The 27,312-nt window shown below is 37.6% G+C and overlaps 1 protein-coding gene across 1 annotated transcript in view; it reads right to left on the bottom strand.

Annotated features, from left to right (window-relative positions):
* LOC112053011 (uncharacterized) overlaps positions 1-27,312 on the bottom strand; it is a 95,654-nt gene that overhangs the window by 11,950 nt on the left and 56,392 nt on the right. Inside the window, exons 4-21 of the mRNA XM_024092269.2 lie at positions 11,116-11,191; positions 10,799-10,905; positions 9,481-9,672; positions 8,732-8,908; positions 6,808-6,990; positions 6,278-6,457; positions 5,687-5,806; positions 5,476-5,587; positions 5,184-5,353; positions 4,929-5,020; positions 4,729-4,841; positions 3,671-4,651; positions 2,788-3,017; positions 2,549-2,662; positions 2,274-2,436; positions 1,890-1,969; positions 1,208-1,390; positions 760-886 (exon numbers count right to left, since the gene is read on the bottom strand). Of these exons, the coding sequence (XP_023948037.2) occupies positions 760-886; positions 1,208-1,390; positions 1,890-1,969; positions 2,274-2,436; positions 2,549-2,662; positions 2,788-3,017; positions 3,671-4,651; positions 4,729-4,841; positions 4,929-5,020; positions 5,184-5,353; positions 5,476-5,587; positions 5,687-5,806; positions 6,278-6,457; positions 6,808-6,990; positions 8,732-8,908; positions 9,481-9,672; positions 10,799-10,905; positions 11,116-11,191 (3,400 nt within the window). The remainder of the gene's footprint in view (positions 1-759; positions 887-1,207; positions 1,391-1,889; positions 1,970-2,273; positions 2,437-2,548; positions 2,663-2,787; positions 3,018-3,670; positions 4,652-4,728; positions 4,842-4,928; positions 5,021-5,183; positions 5,354-5,475; positions 5,588-5,686; positions 5,807-6,277; positions 6,458-6,807; positions 6,991-8,731; positions 8,909-9,480; positions 9,673-10,798; positions 10,906-11,115; positions 11,192-27,312) is intronic.

Raw genomic sequence — 27,312 nt, 5'->3', positions numbered from 1 at the left:
CAGGGCTTGGCATCCCTGAACGCCTGGGTTCCCTTCAGTCTTTCCAGCCAGCAAATAAGAAATGCAGACTTTGCAAAAACATTATTTTTTGTCGCTTCCCATTCTTTCTTGGGCATCAGTGATAATGCAAAGTTGTGTTCACACTCGTCGACACATTGAACACAACTTGCATTTTAATACATTTTATTTTCTAAATTAGCAAAGTAAAATAGGAACTGAAACAAAACAACTGAACACGTTTAAAGCGTAGGACCAGTCTGTAATTTTGACATCAATTTTATAATTCAATTAACAGACAGTTTATGGTCCAAACTTGGTCCCCAAAGGCGAAAATAAATATACAAAATATAATATTGCCCATTATAAACATATAACGTCCACGAAAGCTACAATGAAAGCGCACTCAAACAAAAACCGACATAGATAGAACACCTGTAATCACCAACATAACTAAGAAGACACAATGCATTAGAATGCACAATGCAAACTCGACAAATTGGAGTATGTTTACATTGTGCCCTCGCATAGACTATGTGACCTCATAGTACCTCTTGTTTATGAATACAAATATTAGGTTATTTATAAGATGTTCAATCTCTTTTGCACTTGTTTCATAGTATTAAAATCTTTCAGTTTTATACGCAATAATATATAGTACTTCCGTAGTTAGATAAGATTTAGACATATTTGTTTCTTTTTTTGAGCTTGTCAAGGCAAAAGAGACTTTAAGTGTGGTATTATGCATGAAAAATTCTTTACCTAGCAGGTGGTCCACACTCCACCACTCCTTTCCCTTGGAAATCTGGTTCCAGTTCGGAGATATCTTCTCTTACAATGTCGGAACCACTCTGATATTCAGATGTTGGTCGAACTCGAGTGATATTTGCTGCAAAAGAGATTCGTTCTTAATAAATATTAATATTGTTAATGGAAAAAAAACATCTGATTTTGAGCTGATTATTGAAATACAATGGATTAGAATAGAAGAAATGAACAGAGGTTTTCTTTTATTTACATAGTTAAAGAAACAATAGCATCCAATTTTGCAGCTCGAAAAGTTTGACTTCAGCATTCTTATAATGATGATGCTGTAAAATCTTAGTTGTAATACATATATGCACCTACCTAAAGTGGTATGGTTTTATCTTTGGCTAGAGCGAAAGCTGAATTTGAATATTCATGAACGTACTTTAAATGATTTACGAACCTAGTGGTCTACAAAAATCGAGAACAGTGGGTTGCAGTCTTCCCAAATGACAGTTAAGCGTAGCAGGCGGCGATCTGCCTGTGTCGCAAGCGATGTTGACTGAGGAAGCGTGAGCGACGGTGAGGCCTGCGCGATACCCCGCCTCGTACGTCGCGCCGTGCAAGATCGGCAGCTCGCAGGGTGCTGGTAAAAAAGTTACATTTATAGAGTTAATGTATGGTGTAGGAAATTTCCAAGTTTAAGAAATATTGGAAAAATGTCTGATGAAAATAATATGGTACACTAAATTGTACTTCGTATAAGAATAGTTATTAGATTGTACTTGATGCATCCTATGGTGGATTGCGCTTGACTTGAAGATCTAGACTATCCAATAACGAAGTCGATGAAGATATTTTACTTCTGATTGGTTATGTAAAGTTGGTACATAATATTAATGATAATACTCCTTTGACGAAGTTTAAAAAGAAAAATATAATAACAATTAGAAATAACAGTCTAATATAAATTAATGAAAATGAGTGTGACAAGAGTGATATCTAAAGATCGTGATGAGAGACGTATCAGGCAGGTTTAAAAGTGCTTTTTATGATGCGAGAATAATATAAACATCTATTAGTGGTATCTAATGGCATAGATAATAATTATGAAACAGCGTAAATATATCAATTTTTCATGTTACCTGCTACACACTCTGGCATACTAGTCACAGCCCACTCTCCGAGCCAACATCGAAGATTTGTTGGACCTTGCACGTTGTATCTAGAAAACAAATTTAAAATAGGTTTCAAATTAAAATTTGATAAATTTATGTAGATTTTTATAAGTTTACAAGGAGTTGAGACATCTAGTTTGTCTACTTGTAGAGACTCTTCTAATTTGGAAGCCAGATTCTGCTGTAAAGAGTTAATAAATAACACAATAGCTTCAAAAGATAGTCAACATTTGCAATAGTAATTATTACCTATGATTTACAAAAAAACTTCTGCTTCCTGAGTCCAACTATTACCAAGCTTTTTTATGATTCAAAGATCTAAGTGTCAGTGTTTTTGTTTTAGATACTTACCCATATTCACATGAAAAGTGTACGACCTGACCATTCGGTACTGGGTCAGTCTCATTCAGTTCTTTCTCATCTCCTTGAGTTAGTCCCGACACCATGCCGGTGGGGTTTGAATTCGGTGACATTGTGTAAATTCCATACTCCGTTGAAGGTACATGGCAGGGTACTGAAAATGCACGTTGATGGCAACATCATCTGTATTGTCTTATTCAACAATTGGACAGACCTTTATTGAAATTAATTTTATACATATTTTACACTTTTGAATGTATACTCACGAATTTCACAATTAGGTTTTTCTGGTTTCCATCTGCCACGTACACATTTTGCTGTTGCATTTGGTTCTAAGTTTAGACCATAGCCTTTTCCACACGCTACCCTGACAATGGTTCCTAGAAACACACCAATATCAAAACAAGCAATTCTGACAATGAATGATTTGATTAAATACATTACAGTCGAAAAAAAAATATTTTTAATGTGTCACATTCGCATAGTTAATAAATTCATTACTTACCAGAACTAAAGGTATTATTAGGATCACGGCCATATTTAACAACTTCTATATTAACATAAGGTTCGCTGTTTATTGGTTCACATGGGCTTTTCGGTCTCCCTTTTTTGCCTTTCTCAGTTCCGTTCTTGTTGCCGCCATCGGATCCGTTTTGGGTTTCAACACTTTGGCTACCGTCTTCTTCAGTACTTGTTTGCGATTGTCGGTTTCGACCCCCTTTGCCTTCACGGCCTCTGTAATTTTTATTAGAATTTTATTTAATTATATTATAAATCATTAATAATAATCGTTATCACCGTTTGTAACGCTATTGTTTACTTGTTTCGTCAATTGTTTTTGTTACTCTTTCAAGTTATATCAAATCGTAAATGACTTAATTGATGTTGATGAATCCTCAGTCAAGCTCTCCTCAGTCCCCAATTAATTTATAATCCTAGAATCACTCATGGATTATAACTTAATTTGAAGCCTCAATAGCTCTATAGCTAAGGAAAAGGTCAAGGATTCCATGTCCATTTGACATTTGATATTTTTACCATTCCTGGCATAGAAATTGATTAAAATTAGAATTAAAAGAAAAAATTATAATATCTAGCATTATAGCTTGGCAACTTCGTTCGTAACACTCCCGATGGTCCGCGCGAGCCGGGGGGTGTGTAGTGATGAATGAAAAACCCACGACTGATGCACCTCACTTCCCTGCACGCACGTTTTCACACCCAAGCAGTCTTTCCTTCCGTTGCCAACATATCATAGGACTGTCATCAAAGAACTTGCCAGACTATAGTTCGTACAGGTTAAAGAGGATTATTATCGTTTTAATTGTCAGACTACGTATTTTGTCACAACAATTTTTACTAAGTAAGAGCGACTTAACAATACTTACGTCTTAGGTACTGTTGCTGTAGTTTGATTTAATCTATCAGTCTTTCTACTAGTCCTCTTTTCACGTTTGTCTGATTTATTTCCTACTTCAGTAGAATTGGTGTTATTATATTGTAATGGAATTACTGCCATTTCTTTTTCAGAGAGGTCACGCACCGTTGAGTTTTTTGATTTATTCGACAGAGGTATAACTGTGAGAAAATCACTGTTGAGATCGACGTTTTTAGTTTGTTGTGGTAAAGAATTTGTAGTTGACATTTGTGTATCAAACTCTTCTAAATTAATGTGACGCTTAGGTCTAGATTTGGTCTGAGCTATTTGAGTAGTAACCTGACTCTCACTAGCTTTAAGTTCAATATCAACTACTCTCTTTATAGATTCACTACTTTTGGAATTTAAAAATCTCTTTCTTCTTTTATCAACGTATCTTTCAAAATATTGATGTTTTAATTTGTTTATATTTTCAGATATATCGTTATCATTCTCAAACTCATGATCAGTGAAAGTTCCTCCTTTTAAAATTGTTATAGGGGAATCATTTTCCTTTTCTTCTGAATCTTCGAATTCAGCAGAATCAACTCGATGAACCAATTCGTCATCCTCTGGTTCATACACTGGTTGATAAGAGTAGAATTTATGACCTATTGGTTCTCCGTGAACATTGTACACAGTGTATACAGCAGTAGGAAAATTTTCTCCATTAGGTATTTCTGAGCCAATTAAATCGCCATCTTCACCTTCAAATTCCAGATCAAATTTTTTCATTATTTTAAAATTAGCGTGCCTCAGTGTTGGCTTTTGATTATCGTGGTTATATTTTTCGTATAATTCATCTATTTGTTCTTGAGAAAAATCTGACTGTCTACGAAGTTTGCTGTAATACTGTCGTAGAAACGCGGATCTTTTATGTCGTATTTCAGATTCTGGGATTGACCGACGTCTTCGACTCCACCTGATGCGGGGATGTTGATACAGTGTGCATCTGAAATTAAATATCAGTGAAATAAAATATATACTATTTTTATATCAATAATTTACATAAAAAAAATGTAACTTTACTTGGGAAGTTCCCTCGGACTCCAATGTCCTCCTATGCACGTAGCCCCTGGAGGTCCCTCTGATAACACATAACCTTTTTCACATTCATACATGATTTGTTTATTATTCACTACCTGAAAGTAATTAACAATTTTCAACAACAATATAACAACAGTAAGCATTTTAATTGAATATCATTTTATACAAAGAAACCTTCATACCTTTTTAACATATGGACGGTAATCATACAATCCCATATTGCCAACAAGAAGCACTTTTCCATTTTCAATGTAACCAGGAAACGGGCAGAATACTGCAAACATTACAAACAAACATTATAAATAAACAGTGTTTTAAGAATCATATAGAGCCTCTTTTAGCTAGATATTCGATACTTTATACTAGCTAAAAGTTTGACAGAACATGTTTTTACCATGTATTATAGCAAGTATTGTAAGCAAGTAGTTACTTCTCACCTTCGTCACACTTAGGTGCTTCCCCACTCCAAACACCAAAAGAGCATACAACGATTGGATTGCCTTTTAATTCATAACCATCTCTACATCGGAATCGCGCTTTCATTCCATGCTCAGTTTTTGGTGCTATGACCATACCAAAGCGAGGATTTCTTGGCATCTTCTTGCATCTGAGGAAATTTTAGCTTTATTTTATTGCAATGTCCGTACTGACAAGCAAGAATTCGTTTTACTAACAAAAGAAATGGATGAGCATTAAATAATCAAAGAGTAGATTAGATTATAGACAGACCTGGCTGGCTGACATCTTGGAATTTGCGTCCAAGTTCCATTATTACAACTAACAGTGAGTATATTGGACGGAAATTCGTAATTCTTTTCACAATCGACCATAATCATTTCGCCTGAAAAATAATACAGAAAAAATATTTATTATGTAATAATAATATAACACAATATGGTAGTGAAATTAAGTTTGAAGTTAGATATGATGAATACAGTACCATGCTGCACCATTGACGAGCTTCCAACAATTTGTGTATGTTCTTGTGTATCGTTTTCTCCAGTTCTATTTTCCATTAGAACTACTTTTCCTTGAGATACATGTGGAACTACACATGGAGCTAAAACATAATGAATAAGTGTTTCGTATTATTTTGGATTTGCAAGCTATGAATTGGCAAGAGATCTTTTGTAAGAATAAGGAATGTGTGCTTTATCAGTTTTTGTGACTCTTTGTCATCGGTATATCTATTATGCCATCATTACATTTTCTGTACTCATAACTTCATAATTTGGGTGTCTAATATTGGGACTCTTTATTTTCAGAACCAAATAAATTTCTATCGTATCGTATAGTATTATTTACATCGAACATTTTTAATCATTTTGGGGTACAACAAAATGAAGGAGGCCTGGACCAAGGGGCATGATATAATGGGACAAAGCTTGAGAGACAAATGGCCAAAAGGCAAACTGAACTGAAAAAAATGAAGCTTGATATACCACCCCTTTCCTGAAGTAATGCACGCATACTGCGGTACCAGGAAGCCTGGGCAGAGATTGAAAAAAATATATCCATTTGGTAAGCGTACCCAAGCATTGTGGTAGCGGATGACTCCAAGTACCATCGCTTTGGCATATCGCCGATCCGTTGCCTTCCATCTTCATACCGTCTTGACAGCGGAATATTATCGACGCACCCAATCCTGTGCCGGAGGATATGTTCTCCAGCCAACCATTCCAGAGCTGCCCTGGATGTCCGCAGTTGATTTCTGTATTGATCAATATATTATAAGATTAAGATATGATCAAGAGCTTTAATGTTAATTTAATCACGGAAATATTGAGCATAATATTTATTCAGTTTCAGGTCACTTTTGGCAAATTTACTCTATTTTCTGTACAATTTGCACATAAGTACGAACAGTTTTTTCAATTTATGTATCTTTCAGTTGGTATATCAGCTGATAATCAGGTATATTTTTTTAGTAGGTTTTTGCTTAGTATTTAGCTTGTGAATCTATCAACCGACAACTTCATTTAAATAATGAAATAAACGTTTATTTTATTCCAACGAACTACATTAAAACTGAAGGAGTTGGCAGTATGTATCGTTTCTTACCCTTACACATCGGCTGAGTTCCAGACCACTTCTTATCAGCGCCACACCGTCTCGTCGCGTCTCCCACGAGGCGGTAACCGTACTTGCACTCGTAGGAGACCACTGAGTTGTAGGCACAAGACGTGTACACCGCCTTGCCGTGTCTCGGCGCTTCTGGCGGAGGACACTGCACCTGCGTCACCACTAGATGGCGACACGTGTCGCTTTAAGTTGACTCTTGTATGAACTAGATGGCGCTAATAACACTTTCTTCAAAATTTATATTAATTTATTCATTGCAAAAGAGATATCGTTCTTTTTCCACACAAGTGGCTCGTCTCGGTTTCGCTCGGGGTTGAAAGTGATGTGTCTTAAGTAAATATGTCTAGTACCTACTACTAATATTCTAATAAGATTAATTGTTTTTTGATCAAAACTTTCACCATCTTTATCTTCTGCAAAGAAACACGTTATATAAACTTTCAAGGTACTAGTGCTAGTTGTATGGAAAATGCGTTCATTTCAACGTCCCTAGCTAAGTTAGCATTTTTTCATTGCTGTGCCATAAGTTACTATTTATTTAAGCTATTCATTTATAAATAATTAATTCATTGAAATAATATAACTATTGTAATCTGTCGTACCTCTCGACGTTTTATGTATAAAATATTTATAAGTAAAAAAACAGATTTGTTTAAAATGTTATTTAATTTTATCAATTGTTACGATGAGCATAATTTAATAATTAAAAGAACATAATAATCTGATCATTATCGGTCTCATGCAAAATAAAACAGGGAAGCGACATGCAAACTTTTAAATAAAACAATATTATATAGTTTACCTTTATTTCGCTACAGCACAGTAAATATAAAGTATTTACTTTAAGAAGTAATGAATATAAGAGATAAGAAATTTACAATAAATTCAACAGTTAAGCTTCATCTACAAATGTTATCAACTCTTCTACGAGTACGTAAATGTAGCAATAACTTTAGGCTATAGGCAGTAAAGGTATTTGTCATAATCTGGGTTACCATGGCCATGAAAATTTTGACTCTCAGAAATATTGCACTAATTTCATAGAACAACAATTCTATACAATACTACAAAATTAATTCAAACTGTCCCCTTCTCTCCTTCTTTTCAGCAGCAGGAAAGGAGAAAAAAGATGCTTTTAAATTTATTAATCACAACTCATTTTTTGAGGACGTCCCACTTGTTTCACAATTATACTAATAAAGGTAGCAGAAATAAAAAGAACCAAGAAAAAATTAAAGACGAAAAAAATTTTCAAATAGAAGAAAATGTTAACAATATTTAGCGAAATTTATATCAAGCGAAATTAACATCTGCTTAAATTTAAAAATTGTTAGGTTTTGTTAAGCCATTATTAAAGATTACGATAGTAAAGTAGATCTTATATTGAAAGAAAATATTATACAAGTGGGAGATCCAATCCAATTGCGTCATGACAATGATATTGCTGGTGATAGCCATGATAATATTGAAATACCAAGCGCCATGCCAACTAGTCACCGAGAACATTTAGATAATCCACGAAAATTCGAAAACCATGCACACATTCCAAATGAACGACACTGAAATCGGCAACTACATTGTCACGAAGCAATGCCAAACGCAATAAGGTTCAAAATTTTGGATTCAATGATGAGCCTAATTCAATCGAAAACATAAGTGAAAACAAACATTTGAATTAAATTACTGCAAATATCTATGAAATGCCGTTGTCCTCCACAATTGCCACATTATTTTTACGGATTAGAGTCTGAAATTAATGACAATAATTTGATTCAGTTCTTTGAACCGATACAAAAATTCACCCAAAATGATGGTGATTTGTGCTTCTAGCTAGATGCTAGAAGCATCAATAGACTCATCAAGAAATCCTTAAAAATATAGTCAGTTGACGCATTCTACTTACGGACACAGGTCGGCAGTTCCTTGGGTGCCCAAAAACCGTCTGCTTGGCAGTAACGTTCCGCTTTGCCGACCAGCTCGAAGCCCTGACCGCACTGCACCACAGCTCGACATCCAAAAGTGTGGCAGTCAGCGGTCACCCAGCCGTGAGGAACGTCTCCTGGCTCGCCGCAGGAACGCGCTGATGAGGTAGAAATAATAAAAAATATATATATTACACAAGAGTCCATTAACTATACGACTTTGGTACCCAAGATGCTGGAGTGGTGACTTCGTTTTAGGCAACTTTGTTAAAGCGCAATTTCGGACAACGCACTATTAGATTGATTAGATTGATTGATAGATTGATCATATAGGGTTGCAAAGAGGAATTGCATGCATGGGTCGACATCGTGTTTGGTAATTTTTACAAGAGGCCTTTATGTCTAGTATGTCAAGCTACAGTGGACGTCCATTGCTTCAAGATGATGATAATTTGTATTATGGTTTTTAAAACTGTTAAAATATAATGACTTATTGAACCATGATCGGCCTTGAGTCATTCCATAAAAGGCAGAAGTACGAATTCTTCCAGCCAAGGTCACCTTAGTCTTAAAAAAGGCAACCAGAAAACAATGCGCTGACCACCACCTGATTAGGATATATTGCGCAGAAAACTGCGAAAAATTATCCTAATCAGGTGGTATATTCACTGGACTAATTCGTCAAACTATGATTACTTTCTTTCAGAATAATTTAAGACTAATCACTTACGTTCACAAGTAATATCCGGTCCATACCACGACGCTTGCCCTTCTATGGCCAGGCATTTTGCCCGAGGGAATCCGTTGGTAGCGTAGCCCGTGTGGCAGTTGTATTGGACTGTGGCGTCCAGGTCGAAGGTTGCTTGCTCAGGGAGAGCGGAGTGACGGGCGTGCTCGATTGTCGGAGGCTGGAGACAGTATACTGGAACAAATATTCAGAATATGATACAAATGACTTAAAGATAATTTCATGGTAAGAGTAACGATGTTTCAAAATTTTTTACACCTAGTCATGTCCGAGTATTGATTCACAATATTTATGTACTTGCATTTTTTTTTCATTTTAAAATATAGGAGCGTGAGAGTTAGACACAGAGATTTTTCTGGAATAGCACATTAGATAGCCAAATCTTCAAAAGGAATCCTCTGGCAAATAAAATTTTGTAGACTCCAAATTTCATGAACGTTAATCGACAAGCGACAGATAAATGTTCTCAAAATTCTTTCTTCTAACCTCTAAATCTAAATTGTGACGAACATGTAGAGGAAAATGCCTACTCGTACAATCAATCAACCGCTAACCGCACGACTTTGATTTATCGACGGATTATAAACCGAAAGCCGGCGCTTTTATCCAAAGCCCCGACGGAGTGGGCTTTAATCTAAAGAGCCTTAATGAAGCAATGGGCTGTAACGCTTTTTACCGTGTCACTTGGCAGATAATTTAATTCCGCAATCAATAGTTCCCTCGGGATGGTATTGATTGCAGCGTCAGCTTTGACGACGTGGTCTTTTTGTTCGGCGCCGTAAAATCTTATTTACACCCTACTTTACTTGCGACTGATATTGTGAGGGCTAAAGTTTGGATTTTTATTACTTAATCAAGACTCAATGGCTGAACGGATTTTGGATGGAAACTTCTAGTATTCTCGTAACTATGCTGGACGGGAAGTAGGTATATTTAGTCATATCATAGTTCGTACAGGAGAAATTGGATTAAGTGGCAACTTTTAACAAATTATTGTATTTTAGGGAAAAATTAATAATAAATACAAAAGTTTGTGAGGAATTAGGATGGTTGTTAATCTTTCACGTGAAACTACTGGACATATTTTTATGAAATTAGACAAGAGATAAATATTAATCTGAAATAAATTTAGTTTATAAGTTTTTAATTATAACGCCGGTTTAAGGAATTTTACGTCCTTCATATTGGACTAGCTAGACCCAACAAACTGAAAATAGTTTACATTAAGGTGTTTAATGTAGTTTTCTTGCAGGTTTTACATTAAGGTTGTATAAGATAAGTGAAGATTACTACAACTTACTATTTTCTTTACAAGATGGCGCCTGCCCCGCCCACTTGCCGTCAGCCTGGCAGCTCCGGCTATGCAGCCCGACCACGTGGTAGCCATGAGGACAGGAATACATTGCTCTGAAAATAAATACGTACACAATGTGACAGCAGCTCTGATTATACTCTGTATTTTTTGTTCATGCGATAAGTGACGTCTTTTACCATACTAAAACTTTCATAGTGGCGGCACGGGATATTTATTGGGGTACAAATACGTATACGTCCGTTAAAAAAACTCTCGTGCGAATGAGAACTTAGAGAGTTATGTTACTTATCAGATAGACTCACTTGTCTCCAAAAAGTCGTCCCGTGAGCGTCACTGTACCGATGTCTGTCGGCTGCTCCAGTTCAGGGCATTCCCGGTCTGAAACAACAATTAGATTTCTTCAAACACCACTTTTAAATGGCCATTTAAAACTTTGTAATAATAAATTGACTCATTGCCAGGAAAGACGGAGATAATCTGGAAAATTTAGTTGTTACAGGCAAGGTGGAAGGAAAAAAGACGCAACCCGGTGCTTTGGCCTCACCAAGTCCGCCCTACACTCGAGTACACCGTCTACGATGCTCTCCGAGTAGCCGGAGATAGAACAAGATGGCATAACATCATAAGGACAAAGATCAGAGAAGGAGATGGTCACGACCCTCATAGATGAGGAATACGACTCACGGAGGAGGATAATAAATTGACATATTTGATACCAGCCACCCTATTATTTAGTCTTCTGAATATATAATTTGCACGGAGTATTGTTCTTGTTTTATGTTTTTTACCCCCGACGCAAAAAGAGGCAAATCAGTTTGATGTGTCTGTCTGTCAGTGGCACCACAGCTGCGGATGAAGCAATTTCAATTTAGTTTTTTTGTATCAAAGGCAACGTAAGACATATTTGATGAAAATCGGCTGAGCCATTTAAAAGTTGTGAGGGTTGGATGAATAACCGAATGTCTGCAAAAAAAATGATTATTTTTATTGAAGTTTATTTCTTTCGGTACTACAAAATGTGGTAAGTGTTTATAAACGAAGTAAAAGTTTTCTTAAATTAAAAAGACTAATAATCAAGCATTATATTTAAGTATGTAGTCCTGTCAATATAGAATTATAAATGGTCTGCCGTACAAAGTTACGGTCGTTGCATTATCAATGAGCACAAGTCTCCCAAGTCCCTGTCCCCACATAAAACTATCAATAACAGCTTCAGGCTCAGGTGTGGGCACAAATACATTCAAGCCACTCGGCGCGCGGCGGGCGGCGGTGGGCGGCGCCCACTAGAGCACTTAGCTCTGCTCAAATATGCTCGATTATCTTGAGGTTGAGCTCTCACCTCGAGGTGAGGCTTTGGTTTATTGCCAAGGGTGAAGTGGGCCTATATTGGTTTTTCGCTTGGAACGCGATTTTTGTTCTAAAAACTGTGGTTTTTGAAAGTCCTTCAAAACAATTTTAATCACGATGTTTTCCTTCACCGATTGAGACACGGTGAACGGTGAAGGAAAAACATCGTGAGAAAACTTGCACACCTGAGAACTTTCTTAATCTACGTGTGTGAAGTCTGCCAATTCGCATTAGGCCAGCGTGGTGGAAAACTCGTGTTCAACAGTGAGCAAAATATGGGTTATTAATGATAATGAAATTTTCAATGGGTCCCGTCTTTTGGTTGGTGATAATGTTTAATCAGATGTTAATTAATGATAATGACCGAGACCACGTATTAGCCGAAGCACGGGGTTATAACACCACCAACTGCCTTACTCCGCTGAGATGGCTGGATGTAAGTACGAGCAGTTTGACGGCCTCCGTGACGCAGTGGTAAACGCGGTGGATTTAATAGACGGAGGACCTGGGTTCGAACCCCAGCTGAACCAATTGAGGTTTTCTTAATTGGGCTAGGTCTGGCTGGTGGGGATGGTGGTGGCCGCGGCTAGTTACCGTACCACCGACAAAAACGTACCGCCAAGGGATGTAGCGTTCCGGTACGATGCCGTGTAGAAACCGAAAGGTTGTGGATTTTCATCCTCCTCCTAACAAGTTACCCCGCCTCCATCTTTGATCGCATCATCACTTACCATCAGGTTAGGCTGCAGTCAAGGTCTAACTTGTAAAGAATAAAAAAAAGAGTAGTTTTACTGAATACTTCTTGCAAGAAACAAAAGTTCTAATATCGCCCCACACAGTCCTGGGTTAGACCCAGGACTGTGTCATTTGCAGTCGCACAAGTTAACCACTGAACCAACGAGGTATATATAAGTAGGTAGAGAGGCCTTTTTCGTACACGTGCAAGCGAGAAAATCAAACAGGCGCAAAACACTTCCAAATACCTGAGGCATGGAATTTCCTTTTTCTCGGGCTTTTCCTCTTAAGCCCCTCGGCCGGAGGTCAAATACTTAATATAAAAGCCTTCACGTCCGACCCCCGACCTTCGCTAACTACTTTATATCCCCAGGTAGGTAGAGTAGCCCCTGGTTGTGTCTATGAATCTATATACTGAACCATTTTTGATTACATATTATATAGTGGCAAATAGTAATGCATATCTTTTTTTTTATTTTTTTTTTATTCTTTACAAGTTAGCCCTTGACTACAACCTCACCTGATTGTACTCAAGTGGGCTAACTTGTTAGGATTAGGATGAAATCCACACTGCTTTCGGTTTCTACACGACATCGTAACGGAACGATAAATCGTTTGGCGGTACGTCTTTGTCGTTAGGGTAGTAACTAGCCACGGCCAAAGGCTCCCACCAGCCAGATCTGGACCTATTAAGAAAACTTCTATCGGCCCAGCCCGGGATCAAACCCAGGACTTTCGTCTTGTAAATCTACCGCGTATACCACTGTGCCACGGAGGCCGTCAAAATAGACCTCACCTCAGACCAATTATTACGTAATGGACTGGTATTGCACTTAAATTCACCAGCAAAATTGTTTATCGTTTTTTGAAGGGACGGTAAACTCACACATCCAAAAATATTTAACACCAATAAATATCTTGTGCCTTTACACTACACACAACTATAATTTTTAAATCGGAATACACACATGTGTTATCTTAACACAAAGAAACGATTAGACGCAGTTTGTATGAACACGTGTGATCATGATCATATAGTTTTGACAGAGGGATACCTAACCTGTACCAAGGCAGGTCCCATACAAGATGATTGGTCTGAGATATCTACGCATTCGTTAGCGTAGATAACGTAGCGTAGCTCGACGGAAATATTATTTTTTCTAAAAAAAAAATCTAAATATTATCCCACTTTCCCTCAGAATTATGGCGAAGACTGTGTTAGGAGTTGGTACTTTATGGTGTTTTTGAGATTTACAATCTTTTATAAGTAAAATAATTGTGATCAATATTTGTCATGAGACGTTCAGACGATGATTACGAGAGGAAATGTTTCTGTGTGTTTGTTTGGAACCATTTTCCTATAATATACAGATATTTGTTTTACATACACATTTTATATTAACAATTATCTCATAATAATTATATTATTTAAGCAGAAAACCCATTACAGACCATTAAACGCTTCAGTAAGTACGCAAGTTATTGTAGCGTGTGAGCTTTATAAAATAATAATTCGGTACATATTTTAGTTGAAAATACAATTATTTGAATTATTACAGCATAATAAACAGTATTTGTTAAAAATACCCTCAAAACTCAGCACCAACCATTCAACTTGTATACTACATTTAGGTAGGTACAAATTTACGAGTTACTTTATAAACATTTCATTTTCGAACACAAAAACCGTTACTTTTCTTTTTTTCTTTCGAAAACGAAAGTAAAAATGCAACGAGAAACATAAAAAACCTTAAACTCTTTCAAGGAACGCTTCAAACGCCATTAAAAACAAGGGGGCAATTAACCTTGAGCAGCCTGAGCAGTCAGTGCTCAGAGATTGAGCGCAGTTGAGCAAAGCGCTGAGTGTTCTCCACTAGGGCTGAAACTGCAGGTTTGTTTCCATTTATACCGCACGTTTTTATTCAATGTCCTCCTTCATATCGTTTGTAAACGTTTACTACTTCATCATTTTCTTCGTGGGTTAGAGTTTGACTTTTTTCTGATTGAGTATTTTGTTTCACATTACTGGCGGCAGCCAAAGACAAAGTCTGTAGGATAAGGATGGGATAAAACCAAGGGTCTGATCACTCCTATAATGGGCTGACCAGTTAACAGAAGACAATAAGACAGATTTCGATTACCAAAGATGGCTCCAAATATAACCACACTCTAGCAAATAAATGATTTGATTGATTGCCGGTGCGAAACAGATAACCCTTTGAGATTGGGATGTCACCACGATCCACGACCTACATATATGAAATATAAGCTGTGTATAAGCGTTAATGGTTGCCTGTGCGAGCATTTCATGTGAGATTCGTCAGCTTGGAGAGAGGGTAGAGCCGATGGGATTTGTGATGCGTTGAGTCTGATCAGTCTTGTTACACCATGATCATGGTTGGTTACGACACTATGAAGTATAAAGTTGAAGGCATTGTCTTCATCAGCAAAGACACCGTTTAGTTTAGCAAGGATGATAATGCGAGTAGACTGATGCAAGAAGAACTGCTATCAATAAATAATATAGACAGAGACCTTGTAAAAAATAATTCTGACCATGAAACAGAGTGACTGTACATTTTTTTTTTATAAAAAATGAACTTTATTAATGACACACTTTCTGTGAGACACAAATTAATATTTTTCCATCTGTCCCCGTCGACGTTTAATTAAAAATTTCGCCTCAGCAAATTTAATCAAACGAAGCTTTGTCTGCGGCGACGGTTTCAGGCTTTGAGGTCAAAATTGTGTAATAATTCCGCTTTTATATTTGAGAATCGGCGGCGGAATGAAACATTAATTGGTCGGCGAGGAAGACAAATAACAATCATTATTCTCCTGACCGAGTTTACTCTATAATACGGGTATCTCAAGAAGACTACGCAAGAGATATCATAGTGCAAACGTTTGTTTGAAAACATTTAAGAGTTTTTGCATGGAAGGCTTCGGCCATGGCTAGTTACCGCCCTACCGGCAAAAACGTACCGTCATGCGATTTAACGTTCCGGTATGATGTGTAGAAACCGAAAGGGTTGTGGATTTCGTCCTCCTCCTAACAAGTTAGCCCGATTCCATCTTTGATTGCATCATCACTTACCATCAGGTGCGATTATAGTCAAGGACTAACTTGTAAATAATAAAAAAAAGTCTTAACATGTTATCTTGTGCTAACTTTTTAATACTAATAGCTATTAGAAGATGTAGATGCAAAAGTTTTATCTTCACGTTTATTTCACAGTTTTCTTTTGTTTTATATACAAGACAACTTTTTTTCCGTTTTTTTTTTACATTCTCTGAAGGAAAATTTAAATTAATGGAAAACTATGGAGTGGGTATGACAGTAATCCTACGTCATCGAGGTGATGGAACCTGAGCATTGGTATACCTAGTACCTACGTCTTTGATTACAATTCCAATACTGCGACGCTACTGTGGAAACACGATAATTAAACTCACGCAATAATTAAACAAAGAAATGCTTTGTTAGGAGCACCCAACCTTTTTTGCAAAAAAAGGCTCACAAGAACAAAACACATCCAGAGGGAACTCTACAATCTAACGTATTGTTTTCACGAGCAAATAACCTCAACCTCTAAGAGTTGAGAGAGTTGAGAATTAGAGTTATTATACACGCATACATATCATCATAGGCAGAAACCAGGTATTCTACGATCTTTGCTTATCTGCTTCTTCCATTATCATCAATCCTTTTATACAAGTTCGTCGGTTTAGGTTGTACTCTTGATTTCCTGGTCCAGTCAGTCCTAGATTAGCCTATAAGCTATTTAAGCAATTGCTTAGGGCATCACGCCTAGGGGGGCACCCATCGATCGTAGATCGTTAGATGGGCCTCAAAGCGTCGCGGATTTGTCATTGGTTTCGCACATTGAGTACGTCATCACTCGTAAAACATTTCTCTTTGTTCATGTTGTGGCTTTTGTTTTTACACTTCCAAATGAACACCTTCGTGTTCATTTTAATCCCTTAATTATGCCTTCACATAATTAAGGGATTAAAATAAAAAAAAAACAGTATATATTTTTTTAAGTCCACGTCCACTCACAGCATGCGTTTGTTACGTACTAAGATAAGATGTGCGTGAACGTCTTTGGGTATGGCATAAAATTGTGCGTGCTTAGTATGGAGGGGCCCATCTAACGATTTATATCGATGGGGGCACCAGAGAAAATCGAGGAAAAAAATTGAAAACCCTTCGAAAACTCCAAAAAACGTTAAATCATGTTGTGCCAACAACATCTACTCGTAGCATAGGATTAGTGCCGGAGGAACAAAACATACAATATTGTACCTACGACACTTTTTTTTAATTTATTTTTTGTAACTACAATACTTAAGAACCTGTCTTCCGAACCGGCGGTAGAGTCTTTACAAATAGTTAAACGTGACGTTTCAAAAGTGCTTGTAAACTAAGCCTACTTAAAATAAATGAATTTTGAGTCAGTCAGAATCGATTGCAGTCACAACATCTTCTTTTATACGTTCTCATCGTTCTCATAATACACTATTCCTTAGTCTCTTATTCAACGATACTCCAATCATACTTTTCAACGCTCTCATCTGCTTTGATTATAGTTTCATACTTCCCCCGCCATACCCAACTTTAATTATTAACTAACAAATAAACGGGACCCATAATTAGGTTAACGCTGTGTAATTTTCAAATTGGGGTTGACGTAAGCCGGCTCGCAAAGGAAACAGTTCAACTCAGCGAAGCACCTGCTGCGAAGTTTCTGGAATGCGACTGGTAGATGAAAAGTTTAGTTATTGCGTTGGATTTGCTAGTTTAGTTGGATATTAGTTGTTACCTACGACTTCATTAGCTTGAAATTAAAAATCCATGATAGGTAATAATTTTACAAAGCTCTAGCCGATGACCCCGCGGTCTCACCCACATTCCCTTTCCGTGAGAATCTTCTTCTTCTTTTGATAGTGCCATCTCTTATCGGAGGTCAGCAATCATTAAGGCTAATTTCACTTTGTTCACTGCTGCCCGAAAGAATCTGGTACTCATATTAAACCATTGGCGTAAGTTCTTGAGCCAAGATGTACGTCCGTGAGAATACCGGGATAAAATACAGCCTATGACTATAGACTTATAATGTTTCGATATTGTAGTCGCAGGATTCGTAAGCCGTTTTGTGCCCCGAAATGGGAGCTCTTGACGTATCGCTACGCTACGATATGTACGCTTGTGTGCGTGTCGGCGAGTGATATTAGCTTAGCTCTTAGCCTCACATAGTCACTGAAGTGGCTTGCGTTTGGATTTAAAAATTGTTAGATGTTGCGGGTGTATAGGTTATAAGTCTAAGCCTATAACACTCTCAAATAACATGGCTTTCTTGTGGTAAAATAATTTTCAAAATCGGTTCAGTAGATCCAGAAATTACCCTTACTATACTACAAACTTTACCTCTTTATTATTAGTATAAGTTTAATACTAATAATATACTTATATATTCTCTTTCCTGTGAGGATTGGATGGCTGGCTGGCTGGCTGTAATAGGCAGTTAAAACAGCGTAATGTCTTACGATATTTTATTGTGGGGCAAGGCTGCCGATATACAATCTAAATTTGTACTTCAAAAAAGAGCAATTCGAGCAATATATCAATTAAAATCACGCGAGTCCCTTCGTCAAAAGTTTAAAGAAATAGGTATTCTAACAGTAGCCTGTCAATATATATATAACAGTATAGTATATGTAAGACAAAATATTAATTTGTACAAACGAAAAGGAGATTTAAACCCACGTCTTACTAGACACGGGCATAAGTTAGTTATTTCTGCATATCGTCTCCAAAGAGTTAAAAAATCTTTTGTAGGTTTGGGTGTACTCTTCTATAATAAGATCCCCAAGACTGTGATGGACATGCCAATGCATAGCTTTAAGCAATGTGTTAAAAACATTTACTTAGTCGAGCGTACTACAACATTAATGAGTTCCTTAATGATAAGGATGCTTGGAGCCCGTTGGATCAGCTTCCACCTTCACACAGGAAGTAAAACTATAAGAAATGTAAACAGTAATTGTTATCAATTGTAAATTATAATACTGTATGACTTTTTCAAAAGAGCAACTGTTGAGTTTCTTGCCGGTATCTTCTCAGCAGAACCTGCCTTCCGAACCGGTGGTAGAATCTTTACAAATAGTCAACTGACGTGTCAAAAGTGCTTGTAAACTAAGCCTACTTGAAATAAATGATTTTTGATTTTGATTTTGATTTTGATTTAGCTGAAAGGTAATAATAACCAGCTTTCGAGTTTTCTATGATGTGTTATGTGATGAAAATGATGATAATAAAGCAGGACTTTCAAATGCGCTAATCAGTGGAACTATTAGTTGGGTGAAAAGCCTTTTTTTATCATCATCATCATTATCAGCCGATGGACGTCCACTGCTGGACATAGGCCTCTTTCATGGACGTACAACCACAACGGTCTCGAACCGCTAGCATCCAGCGGCTCCCTGCAACCCGCTTTATGTCCTTGGTCTCGCAGTGCGGTGCGGTTCCTTATGATAAAATTAATAGCCAAAATCGTGAGGAGTGAGAGGAGTAGTTCATAGTTTACCTTATGGGAAATAGGTGGGGAATGTAACAAATTATGTTCTTTGAAATTTGAAGAGTACCTAATGGTTTGGTCGAAATCACGGGCTTTTGGTAGCATATATATAGAAACGGGAGTTTCCTGCAAAAGTTCGTTATATAAAATGAATACTGTTGATTTCTTTTTGCTGTGCGAAAAATCAACAAAGCAAAGCGACAACGCAAACTTTTTGAGAACATTTTATTTTTCCTGATAAAAGTTTATTTTCTCCGTTCGATTTCAAAACTGTATTCTTGAAAGTTTTTGCTAAGCTACTTGTACTTATCTACCTGAAATTATATTAATATTATTAACTAGCGGACGCCCGCGACTTCGTCCGCGTGGAAATCTAATCATAGTAGGTATACGAGTAAACTCGTAAGCCCCCATTCGCACGAGAGTTTTTTTAGCGGACGTTAAAAAAGCGTTCAAATAGGTACAACAAATGCATTCCCAAGTATATGTTGACACAACAACGTTTTTAAAACACGACGTTTTTTTTTTCGAGTAGTGTTGCAGTTTCAATTTTGACCTTGGAAATAGACCTTCATTTAACTTGTATTTGAACGCTTTTTTAACGCCCGTTAAAAAAACTCTCGTGCGAATGGGGGCTTAAGCTTAGAATTAGCAGTTAAATAATTAAGCAACATTTGTTATGTACAATATATAGCTCCAGTGAAGGCGAAGCTCAATTATAAATTTAGATGACTGCGTAATCAGCCGTCAAAGGAACTTGTGAAGTTTCACCGACGTGCCTTGAGCTTGATGATCACAAGTTTAGAGATTTCTGGAAGCTTAAACTTCGAGCAATATACGAGTATCTAACACTTGATTTAACTAGAAACTTGAATAATCTTCAGTTTGTCAGTTTTCTAGCTAGTTTACGCTAAGCTCAGTGCCGGGTTTAGCATTAACAGCGCCCCTGGACGAAATTTTTACGGCGCCTCTTTCCCATTGAAACACAAAAGTGAACTTATTTAGCAGACGCCCGTGATAAAAAATAGCCTAAATATGTTGATAGCATCCAGCGGCTCCCTGCAACTCGCTTGATGTCCTCGATCCATTACTAGCCAGTTTCTTCATGTAAAGCTAAAGTAACAGTAAAAGTAGTAAGTAGTAAAGAAGACTTTATTTTTCAGTGAATAAGACCATCACTTTTGATTTATGACTGTTACCTGCGATGAAGAAACTGGCCGTTAGTGGGGAGTCGCCCCAGCACCTTGGGACGCCAATGTTTATCGATGATGTTCTTGAAGGGAACACTTTGCTACTTCAACTTCGCGATTCGCTGAACTATATCGATGACTTTGGTTCTTCTGCGAATATCCTTGTTTCTGATTCTGCCTTTAATTATATCTACCTGGCGCCCCTAGTACTTCGCGCCCCTGGGCGGTCGCTCAACCGCGCCCTACTCTGACGTCGCTCCTGGAGTCTCCTATAGAAAGATCTCTGTTATTTTATAAAAGTTGAAAGTTTGACAGCCCATGGTACAAGCAAGTACTTACCTACCTATAATACCGTATCTACATAACTAAAAGTAGGTTAGTTAGGCAACTATTGAATTTTGGGAATTTTATGGGTATAAAATATGTATAACTAGGGGACGCCCGCGACTTCTTCATTCGTTCGATAAATTAATATGTAATTGCAAAATAATAAAATGCATTTTCATTCAAAATTTAAGCCATATCGCTAGTAGCCGCAGCGTAAAGGAGGTGCAAACAAACACACTTCCACACCCACACATACACACAAAATTTCGCCTTTATAATATTAGTGTGATATAAACGTTTATGGCGTATTTTTTTTTGGATTACAATCTTTTTCACGGCAACAATTCATCCCTTCGGAGCCTTAAAATTAAATTTTAAAACATGCCACTATTTTTTTAATACAAACACATCATAAGCTTTTCTTTTTTGGAATTTAGTTTGTTTAGTCCATGGCACATATAGCAGAGTTAGTTTATGCAAATAGCTGTATGCACGGCCGTCCGAGTACGTGACGTAATTACTTTAGTCGGACGCATATATGGCGCCTACTATTTCACTCTGAGCAGCATTCGAGAGATAAGGTTTTAATAATTTTGTCAGTTTTGGCAACCATAGACATCTTCATGTATAAAATGACGATAATGACGATAAATAATTAATTAAATCTGCCAGTAAAGTAAAAGATGGAGGTGCATGCCCCAGACCGGATTCGAAGCTACATCCTTCGGATTCGGAGGCAGCGGTCATATCACGACTGTCATAAACTACAAAAAAAACCTTGTACAATCATGATATGTAAGATGTATCATGAATGAAACAAATTTAGTAAAATATTTCAGTAAAAATCTTCTCGAAATTACTGTTACTAATTACCTGGCGTATTTTTTTAAATTTTAATCTTTGTTGTAGTTTATCACGTGATAGCGCAGTGGATATGAGCTCTGCCTCCGATTCCGGAGGATGTAGGTTCGAATGCGATGCGGGGCATGCATGTCCAACTTATCAGTTATGTGCATTTTAAGGAATTATATACCAAGTGTCTCAAACGGTGAAGGAAAAACATTGTCAAGAAACCTGCATAACAGAGAATTTTCTTAATTCTCTGCGAGTATGAAGTCTGCCAATCCATATTGGTGGACTATTTGTCCTAACCCATCTCATTCTGAGAGGAGACTCGAGCTCAGCAGTGAACCGAATATGGGTTTATAATGATGATGATAACACAACCTTTGAAATTGAGGTACTTTTCAAAATTGGTGTTATTAATATGTTCATGATTGTTTTGAGGTACTTTTCAAAAATTGTTGTTATTATTATGTTCATGATTGTTGACATTAGCATCAACGACTTTTAGAACGCTGCATTCTCACGAGCTCAATAAATTCCTGTGCTCGTATGAGGAACAACCACTCAAACTCATAAAAGATGGAACAATTTTTCCTCCTTTCCCAAGTTTAATTCCAAAGTGGCAAGTCGCTCGATAAATCACTTTTTGGAAACGCTGCAAGTCCGCTTTCCGATTTACTGTCGAGCTGAAACTTTGCAGTAGAAGCTTTTTGTACTAGAATGGCGACTTTTTCGCATCTCCAACTTAGGTCAGGGCGATCTATCCATGGTAATCTATCTATACTAACATTATAAATGCGAAAGCAAGTCTGTCTGTCGTTCTGTTACCTTTTCACGGCTAAACGGCTTAACCGATCAAGATGATTTTTGGTACAATGGTAATTGGGACCTTGGGGCGAAACATAGGGTACTTTATGACTCTAAAATAAATATAGAAGGCGGTGAAATAGGGGTTGAAAGTTTACATTGATTTCCACGCGTAATATAATACGAGAGTAGAAATAGTATAGTAGATTAGAAATAAAAAACCTTGAGAAGCTTTTGCCTAACTGTTAACTCATAGGTCGGATACAGATAATATAGCTCCAGAATAAGGAACCTCCTCATAATACGCAACGTATTGAAGTATTGTGCAGCTTAATATTACACCCAAAGATTGTGTTTGTAGTAAACGAAAGGAGTGTTAGAAAGCAGAAAGATATCTTTTTAATTAAATGTAATTATATTTTTGTTTAATGTTTTTTGATTTCATATTTTTAGTTTGCGATGTCATACGCCCCTTGTTATGATTTCTTCCAAAGCCAAATTGTCTAATACCGATCAGTCACTCTATATTTAAATACTAGTAGATGCCGCGCGGTTTCACCCGTGTGGTTCCCGTTCCCGTAGGAATACAGGATAAAATATAGCTTATAGTCTTCCTCCATAAATGGGCTATCTAACACTGAAAGAATTTTTCAAATCGGTCCAGTAGTTCCTGAGATTAGCGCGTTCAATCAAACAAACAAACTCTTCAGCTTTATAATATTAGTATAAATTGAACTATACACATCTTTGTTTTCAAGGACATATACCTGCATGACCATTTACAGGTGTGGAAAATAGTACATTGAATTCGTTCCTCACTACCGAGCGTCGGTAAATCCGATAAATTAAAAACAAAAGGTCCATGCCATAAAAGTTGTGAAACATTAAACTCCATACAAAATTACTGATATTTTCAATGTGTTTTTAAATAAATGGTCGAGTTTCAATTTTGGTTTTACATTGTTACCGTGTACGTGATTTTATCGCACACGTCGCTGAGATTTTTCAAAATTCTGAAACAATTTTATCGAAACGTGCGGTGCGGTGCTCTCGAACACTATCATACATTGTTGGTAACATGAACAAACTTTAGCTCAAACTAAACTGAGCGGCCATCTGTGTCCCTACTATTTTGTATTTTTTTTTATTCTTTACCTGTTAACCCTTGACTACAATCTCACCTGATGGTAAGTGATGATGCAGTCTAAGATGGAAGCGGGCTAACTTGTTAGGAGGATGATGAAAATCCACACCCCTTTCGGTTTCTACACGGCATCGTGCCGGAACGCTAAATCGCTTGGCGGCACGTCTTTGCCGGTGGTAACTAGCCACGGCCGAAGCCTCCCACCAGCCAGACCTGGACAAATTAAGAAAATCTTAATCTGCCCAGCCGGGGATCGAACCCACGACCTCGGTTTTTTTTAATATGACCAATATTCCCATTTCCCCCCAACTAGTCGGGAAAGACTAAGTAGGTTAAGTTAAGTAGGTACCTACAAAACTTGTACAGCGTTCTATAAAATATCTTATACGTGTTATATAAAATGGTCTAATTATAGCTTGTAGGTTCGTATATATTTGCTTGTGGATTCAAATCCGGTCTGGGGGTTGTGTGCATTTTTAGAAATTAAATATCACGTGTCTCAAACGGTGAAGGAAAAACATCGTGCGGAAACCTGCATACCAGAGAATTTTCTTAATTCTCTGCGTGTGTGAAGTCTGCCAATCCGCATTGGGCTAGCGTGGTGGGCTGTTGGCCTAACCCGCTCATTCTGAGAGGAGACTCAAGCTTAGCAGTAAGCCGAATATGGGTTGATAACGATGATGATGATTGTTTGTAAAGTGTAAAATAATTACGTTTTATACTTGGACGGTTGATCTACCTAGGAAAAATCACGCAACATGGTCTACTAGAGTGGAGTAGGCTTTAGGGCGCTATTTGTGTGTATATTTAAATCTGCCCGCCCTTGTCTACATGATACCTCCATTAAATCCACGCAAGCTATTTAACCGCAAAGATCATCTCGCTATGAAAAGACCTCAAGAGACACCCTCGTATAATATTAAAGACTGTAGCAAACAACCCGCGGGACGGGGTCAAGATTAAGCTTTTTAATAAGCTGGATTTTGCAAATAATTGACCAAGCGGATATCTCTGAATTTATTTGGGAGAGCTCTGTTTAATAAAGTCAAATTACTTTCAGTTTTACGAAAATTATAAGACGTTTTCATGTAGTTTTTTTTAACCCCCGAAGCAAAAAGAAGGGTGTTATAAGTTTGACGTGTCTGTCTGTCCGTCAGTCTGTCTGTGGCACCATAGCTCCCGAACGGATGAAGCGATTTCAATTTAGTTTTTTTTGCATGAAAGGTGATTTATGGGCGAATGTTCTAAGACATGTTTAATGAAAATCGGTTGAGCCGTTTAAAAGGGTGAAAGTGGAGAAGAACAATCGAATGTCTGCAAATATACTCGAGTGGGGTTTCGAACGAAAGCGCAGTGAAAAAGAATATTGACTACTTGATAGAGAGTGTAATTATTATTACATGACATTCGGAGGTTTTTAAACATTTTCAATTTTATGTTATTACTAGCTGACGCCGCGCTGTTTCACCCGCGTGGTTCCCGTTCTCGTAGGATTATGGGGATAATATATAGCCTTCCTCGATGACTGGACACTGATCTAACACTGATAGAATTTTTCAAACCGGACCAGTATTTCCTGAGATTAGCGCGTTCAATCAAACAAACAAACAAACTCTTCAGCTATATACTATTAATATAGATTCAATCACGAGTAAGACAATCACTCTGATCTCATTTGGTGTTGAGTGACGATGCAGTCCACGAAGATGGTAGCGAAATTCCTTAGAAGAGGTGTACCTATTCGTAGTAGTTTATTAATGGTTGATGGTTTGTATGGTTGACGGCATCATACCGGAACGGTAAATCGCTTAGCGGTATGTCTTTGCCGGTAGCCAAAGCTAAGCACCAGAGTAGACCAATTAAAAAAATATAAATCGAACCCCGGTCCTTCCTATTGAAAACATCATTACTAACTGCACCAAAGTTGCGAAAGCTTTGCTTTACAAGTGTTTCTTAGATTTCATTATCTGCTAAGGATACTTTAAGAATTCCTTTCTAAATCGACGCAGTCCGCTGTAGACTTTACGGTTTCTTTTTGTAAAAGCGTATATTTTCACTGAAGAAGAAATTGTAAAACCATCTCGTAGAGTTGTGAGGTATGTCATTTCATAACGCGAAAGTGTGGATGTGGCATGGAGTCTCTATCTCTCTCGCACACGATACTACAATTAATTTCTACAATAGCTCAACAGTATACGCTATCAAGCGTACATAAGTTAAAAAAATAGTCTTTTGAATAATATTCAAGAGTTCCAAAAACACACACGCTCGTAGAAGATGAAATTAAGAAGCAAAGTTAGGTATATCTATCCGTACACACACACTCACACGCTGGCCCAATGTGGACTGGAAGACTTCACACACGTAGAGAATTAAGAGAATTAAGAAAAAAGCTCAAATAAGCAGGTTTCCTCACGATGGGTTTCCTTCACCGTTTGAGACACGTGAAATTTCCTTAAAATACACTTAACGTCCAGGTCTGGCTGGTGTGAGGCTTCTTGTGGCTAGTTACCACCCTACCGACAAAGACGTACCGCCAAGCGATTTAGCGTTCCGGTACGATGTCGTGTAGAAACCGAAAGGAGTGTGGATTTTCATCCTCCTCCTAACAATTCAGCCTACTTCCATCTTAGACTGCATCATCACTTACCATCAGGTGAGATTGTAGTCAAGGGCTAACTTGTAAGAATAAAAATATATATATATATAGGTTAAATAAACGCTTATAAAAAGTGGTCTAACGCCACAATAAGTAATATATTACGTCTCGTATATTATCTCGAGACAGCTTTTACGGCTCAAATTCAGCACTTTCAGGCTCATTTTCAATATTAGATGTACTTTATCTTCCGTCGACAAAAACCAGACTCGATTGTTCTCCCTCGCTATAGTGCCGGAGAGTTGCGACAAAAAACGACGAAATATTTATTTTCTCTCAGGTAAGCACTCTATCCAGCAGCGCGAGATTAAATACAATTACGTTCTCCGAAGCGTATGATTTAGAATTACTTTGAGAGTAATACTAATAAATGTATAAGACTGTACAGTTCGTGCGCTGTAGCATGGTGCAGGTGACAGTTTGTTTCACTCTTGAAAGTTTGCCACGATTTACTATAATAGTACGTACATAGTTTAACAGCGGGCGATGGAACGAGCTATGTTAGGAGTATCTCTGCGTGATCGAATCAGAAATGAGGAGATCCGCAGAAGAACCAAAGTCACCGACATAGCTCAACGAGTTGCGAAGCTGAAGTGGCAATGGGCGGGGCACATAGTTCGAAGAGCCGATGGACGTTGGGGTCCCAAAGTGCTGGAATGGCGACCCCGCACTAGCAAGCGCAGTGTTGGCCGACCCCCCACCAGGTGGACTGACGACATCAAGCGAGTCGCTGGGATTCGCTGGATGCAGGCGGCTCAGTATCGTGATGTTTGGAAGTCCCTACAAAAAGGCCTATGTCCTGCAGTGGACGTCCATCGACTGATATGATGATGATGATGACATAGTTTAATAATAAGATTCTG

Source organism: Bicyclus anynana, chromosome 2 (assembly GCF_947172395.1).
Source record: "Bicyclus anynana chromosome 2, ilBicAnyn1.1, whole genome shotgun sequence".
NCBI classification, from domain to species: domain Eukaryota; kingdom Metazoa; phylum Arthropoda; class Insecta; order Lepidoptera; family Nymphalidae; genus Bicyclus; species Bicyclus anynana.
The sequence above is the reverse complement of the archived record's forward strand: the minus strand, read 5'-3'. Positions and strand labels throughout refer to the sequence as shown.